General features: G+C 43.2%; 1 protein-coding gene across 1 annotated transcript; it reads left to right on the top strand.

Moving 5' to 3' along the window:
- The first annotated feature begins 355 nt into the window (after nt 1–355).
- On the top strand, nt 356–3,098 carry LOC121864620. The gene is made up of 4 exons (XM_042363715.1): nt 356–1,082; nt 1,356–1,530; nt 1,763–1,913; nt 2,277–3,098. Exons 1-4 carry the CDS (start codon nt 383–385, stop codon nt 2,526–2,528), a joined length of 1,278 nt encoding a protein of 425 aa, XP_042219649.1. The 5' UTR covers nt 356–382; the 3' UTR covers nt 2,529–3,098.
- Nucleotides 3,099–4,914: the final 1,816 nt, after the last annotated feature.

Here is a 4,914-nt window from a genome sequence, read left to right as displayed (position 1 = left end):
CTGTGTTTGAGATGTCGGCGTCGGGTTGTATGCCGTGGCGGTGCTGGGCGGCGGAGACGGTAGTGCTGGTGTTTATGTTACTGGCGTCCACCTGCATCACCGGGATGAGCGTCGTCATCATGAGCGTCATCATCGCCTGTCCACAGTTCCAAACAAGTATTATCTGAGGTTCTCCCTGGCGGCTACTGACTTCTTCATAGGCACCATCGTGTGTGGCCACGCCGCCTACAACCAGTGGGTGGGGCTCACAGAGATCCCCCGTGACAGGTTCCCATACTACTCCAACCTGAAGGAGGGTCAGCTGTTCCGTCACGTGCCAAATTGCCTGTGGGGGGTGTCAGACGTGCTCACGCAGATCAGTGGCTTCTTCGTCACCTCCAACATGATCATATCACTCTACACTCTTTCCCTCATGAGCCTGGACCGCTACCTACTGCTCACCAGGACTCATTACCGCACCCTCGTTACCTCCCGCCGCGTCACCGCCGCCCTTGTCGTGTCCTGGTGTTGTGGCCTCATCGTACCCTCACTTCACTTCGTCTACCGACCACAGAAACAAGACGACATCTGCATCAACTACGACACGTCGCCGCTGGACGTCCACATAATAAACATCGAGAGCAAGATAGCGACAGCGGATTACAAGGTGTACTTAAAATACGCTGTACCCCTGAGTGTGACGCTGGTGGTGGTGGGGTTCCCCATCATCACCCTCCTAGTTTTCTCCTTCAGGACACTCCGTAAGTACAACTCGTACACGCGGGGACCCTCAGTCCGTCAGGTTAAGTCTGCCCTTCAGCTGACTCACAACTGCTCCCTCTCACGCCAGGCAAGTTCCACCAGCCTGGCCGCCATGGTCAACCTCATAGCCACGCCCACGCCCAGCCACGCCCATCCTCACATCACCAGGGGTAGGGCGGACGCCCACACTTCCACTCCGCCTCCCTATAAACTCAAATTTACTTTTAAAAAGAAAACGAAGGATGAGGACAGGAGTTACGACCCCAAGATGTCGACGTCCTTGATGCAGCACCCAGGTGTGGGTGACGTTGATGGTGACGACTACACACCATCACTTGCAGGTGAGTCAACATCATGATCGTCTGCAAGATGTTTCCAGCCACGGGAAGGATCCTACACCACCAGTCAGGCTGAGGCTTCCCCCTTCCGTTTTGATACCATTGCATAAACTGTTTTATCATTGTAAGTAAATAAGGAAACTCCAAAAGATTGATGGATTACAGACGTCATTGTCATTAACATTTAAGACCATTTTTACTGTTACCTTGTGATGACTGATAGTTCCGTCTTTGTAGTATGTCAACTGTCATTCCTAACTGTGTTCTGCCCGACAGGGAGGGATGTGGTGAGGACATCGAGTGGGTCAGTAGTGGAGGCCGCGTCTGTAGGAAGAGAAGGAGGAGCGTCAGACAGGACTTACAGAGAGTCAGTGTTGGGGGCGCTGGGTATGCGACGTCTCCTGCCCTCACACTCACACCACGTCGCTGCCACCATACGCCGCCTCAGAGGGTCAGTTGCCCACACACACACACACACACACACACACACACACTACAATATCTCAAACAACAAAATCGTCTTCGTAAAACACGGATGCCCACTTTTCCACATTGATTACAAAACAAAATTTACATGAGGATAGCAGAACATTTGGGAAACAATGTATGTAGAGACAATTAATGAAAATCTGTATGTTTTGGAGTAACTTTTATTAGTGATTGATTGACTGTTATTATTGCAGGACGGTGATTGGGGGTACCGGAGAGCGAGTGAGAGAGAGAGACCGAGAGATCACGTGTACTGTGCTAGTTAACGTGGCCGTGTTTGTGTTCGCCTGCTTCCCTCTCCTGGCTGTTGGTGGCTGGATGATGTTCTTATACTTCACTCAACAGGTTAGTGCCTCACTTTACAGCACAAAGGTATTCCAGTCAGAAGAGGGAATATGTAAAAAATTCTTGTCTTTTGTCAGAGTCTTGTTACAATATTTATAGTTTTGCCTCATAATTTCATTCTCCCAATGCTGGTTTTACTTCCATTAACCTCAAATTAAGATATTCCGACTTCCTAGGTTAGTCAGTTCCGTCGGGCCTTTTTTTACTTGACTGATGGATTGTCTTTCAGGCAAGGGATTTTTTCAGGCTCGATATAAAGCAAAAAGGCCTGCTCTTAAATCACCTTTTGTAAACCCTTAGAAATGTTATATATGAGTTATCTACAGTATCTATCCAGTAACTAACCCTCTGTGTTGCCGGCAGGACACCATCAACAACCCGGCGCCTCTAAAACAACTGCTGTTCGTGGCGCCGTGGTTTACTCTCAACAGCCTGTGGAATGCTGTACTTCACCTCTCTTACAACCACAAATTCCGCTCTGCTGCCAGACACATGATCTGGTCCAACTGGAGGAAGCTCTTCGGTCTTCTGCAGACACGGCAGGTCCCAGGAGTGATATGTCGCAGAAGTAACAGTAAACAGCAAGGAAATTCAGGAATAACACCACGAGAGTAGGACATGAAAATTAACAGTTTAGTGCTGTATTCTGGTGAGTAAATATCAAATTTTTGCTTATTAACTAAAGAGAGAGCCTTAAACGGTAGGTCTAACGCTGTAACTGTGTGTGTGTGAGGCTTAAAATTTACATGAACAAGTATACCTGTACTCTATGTTAGTAATATAATGTTTAGGAATAAAGATGGTGAGACTACCTGAGTGACTAGTCATATTGTGCTTTTACGCCTCTTATTGTATTGTACATTATTTTGTTAAATATGTCCACCTTTACTGGTGAGAAAAACGATAATTACAAAGGTATTTACTGGACATATGAACTGATTGTGTAGTCTAGTCTATAAATGATACCGCGATAACACATCTTGAGTATTTTCTGGTGTTATCTTTGTGTATTAAGGAAGATATCCCCCTGTACAATAAGGATCGGTTGCAGCATTGTTGTTCTGGCAGTGTCAAAGAAAAGATGTTACAATAAAGTAGTGTTAGAGACCTGCTGAAATACTACTGTAGTTTATATGGGGAATATTATGTGGGAGTAAACGCTTTCTACCTTAATAACAACTAACTGTTTAGGAAATATATATATATATATATATATATATATTTTGGAATATACAAAACTTAATGTATACGTTACTGAGTATTCTTGGAGATGTTTTGTCGACACACCAGTTGTATATGTAATTTGTTTTCTTGTTTATATTTTATGATCAGTATAAACATCCAGTAAGCACTTTACATTTTGATCAATAAATCAAGAATTATAGGAATGTTTTATCATATACTGTATGTTTAATGTTGCTAGTCACGATTGTCGACTCCTTTCAGGGAACATTTCGTGGTTTCAAAGATGGCACGATAGTGTTTTGTTTTAACCTGTGTGTATGTGTGAGTAAAGAAGACGTTTGTAGTGCCATGCTAACTCTTTAAACATGTACAAAAATTCAGGTAATTTGGGGAAATACATTACAGGTTATTCTTAAACACACAAACACACACACACCATGGATGCATTGTATGGTGTATGCTGTTTCCTACTACTAGTCCTATTCCTAGTCATACCAACTGATTGGTGTGTACTGTATGTAGCAATATGATTTTACAATACATTTCCTTCTTTTGTGTTATATAATCGTAATACAGGTATATTATAGATACTGGTAATGTGATTGTTGCACATGTCTCGCTTTAAATGTTTCGTGTGACAATCAATGCAGTTGTATATTTGTTAGTTGTTTATACTTGTGCACAACCGTTCTTGTAATTATTTATATATTGTCTTATATTCTGATCAATTATTGGAAGTGTCTAAAAATAGGTCCGTACATCAATACAGTACTCATTCTCCTGTGATATTTACTGATGCTGATTATCATTATTCACCCATCTGGTCTACATTGACTTTCATTCATATTAGGTGTCATTCTTAGTATATATGTGTTAATATACTTTCATTACGTGTTTATTATTATATGACATATGATTGTTTAGGAGAAAGTTTGCATATTTGTTCAGGCATTTTCACACCTATTTGCCGGCAGTCCCTTTGTTTTTCTAAGGAGTTGTATTGTGAAATGTACACCATTGTGTTTTCGATTCCACTTCTTATTTTTGTCAGGATAAAGAGGTACAGGTCTGTGGCTGCTGTCACACAGGGAGAATTTCTTGATATTTTTGTATCTAGTGAACTGGTAATGTACAAATAAATATCCTATTAATGTTTACCCTCTTGTGGTTTATCTACCCCTTTTATTTACATTAAAGCTTTTGCACCTCCTACGAGCAGAATATTTTTTAGTCCTCCTTACAACCTATTTAGAAACACGATTTTTATGAATTCCCTCATTAAAGCTTGGATTCCATATACATTATGCATTTTCGGTATACGTTTGCAGTATGCGTTTGCGTTAAATTGCCTGAAAACGGACACCCCTGTTGCCATAGCATGCAGCGGTCTTTCTAGCGGCGGGAACAGGACAGAAAAGATGGCGCCTACTGCATCGAAGCTATCTTTTACTTTTATCTTCTTCGCCACTGATCGGCTTGTTAGCCGCTTGGGCGATCGGTCACGTCTCTGATTATTTTTCCTTTTCATTTATCTTCTTCACCAAAAGATCGGCTCGCTGGCGGACGCTCGCCCCACAAGGGGTCACAGCTCAAGATTGAAGAAGCCGTAAGTCCAGAAAACCGTGAGGCCAAACTTTTTCGGAGTGAGGGTTGTAAACTCTTGGAACAATCTACCGTTGTGACGGCACCGAGTGTGAGCTCTTTCAAGACAAGACTTGACCAACACTGGAGCGGGTTCAGGTACATTCAGGAGCCGGTGCATGCCCAGTATTGCCAACAGTGCGTGACAGAGACGTGACCGATCGCCCGGGCGGCT

The sequence above is a fragment of the Homarus americanus genome, unplaced genomic scaffold (assembly GCF_018991925.1).
Source record: "Homarus americanus isolate GMGI-L3 unplaced genomic scaffold, GMGI_Hamer_2.0 scaffold57965, whole genome shotgun sequence".
NCBI classification, from domain to species: domain Eukaryota; kingdom Metazoa; phylum Arthropoda; class Malacostraca; order Decapoda; family Nephropidae; genus Homarus; species Homarus americanus.
This window is presented reverse-complemented; position numbering and strand designations above follow the sequence as displayed.

Excerpts from the sequence above, each read along its gene's own strand:
- LOC121864620 (XM_042363715.1), top strand. The coding sequence starts at position 383 with ATGATCATATCACTCTACACTCTTTCCCTCATGAGCCTGGACCGCTAC. Across the intron at positions 1,083-1,355 it reads CTACACACCATCACTTGCAG|GGAGGGATGTGGTGAGGACA; the intron begins GTGAGTCAACAT and ends TCTGCCCGACAG. Across the intron at positions 1,914-2,276 it reads TCTTATACTTCACTCAACAG|GACACCATCAACAACCCGGC; the intron begins GTTAGTGCCTCA and ends TGTTGCCGGCAG.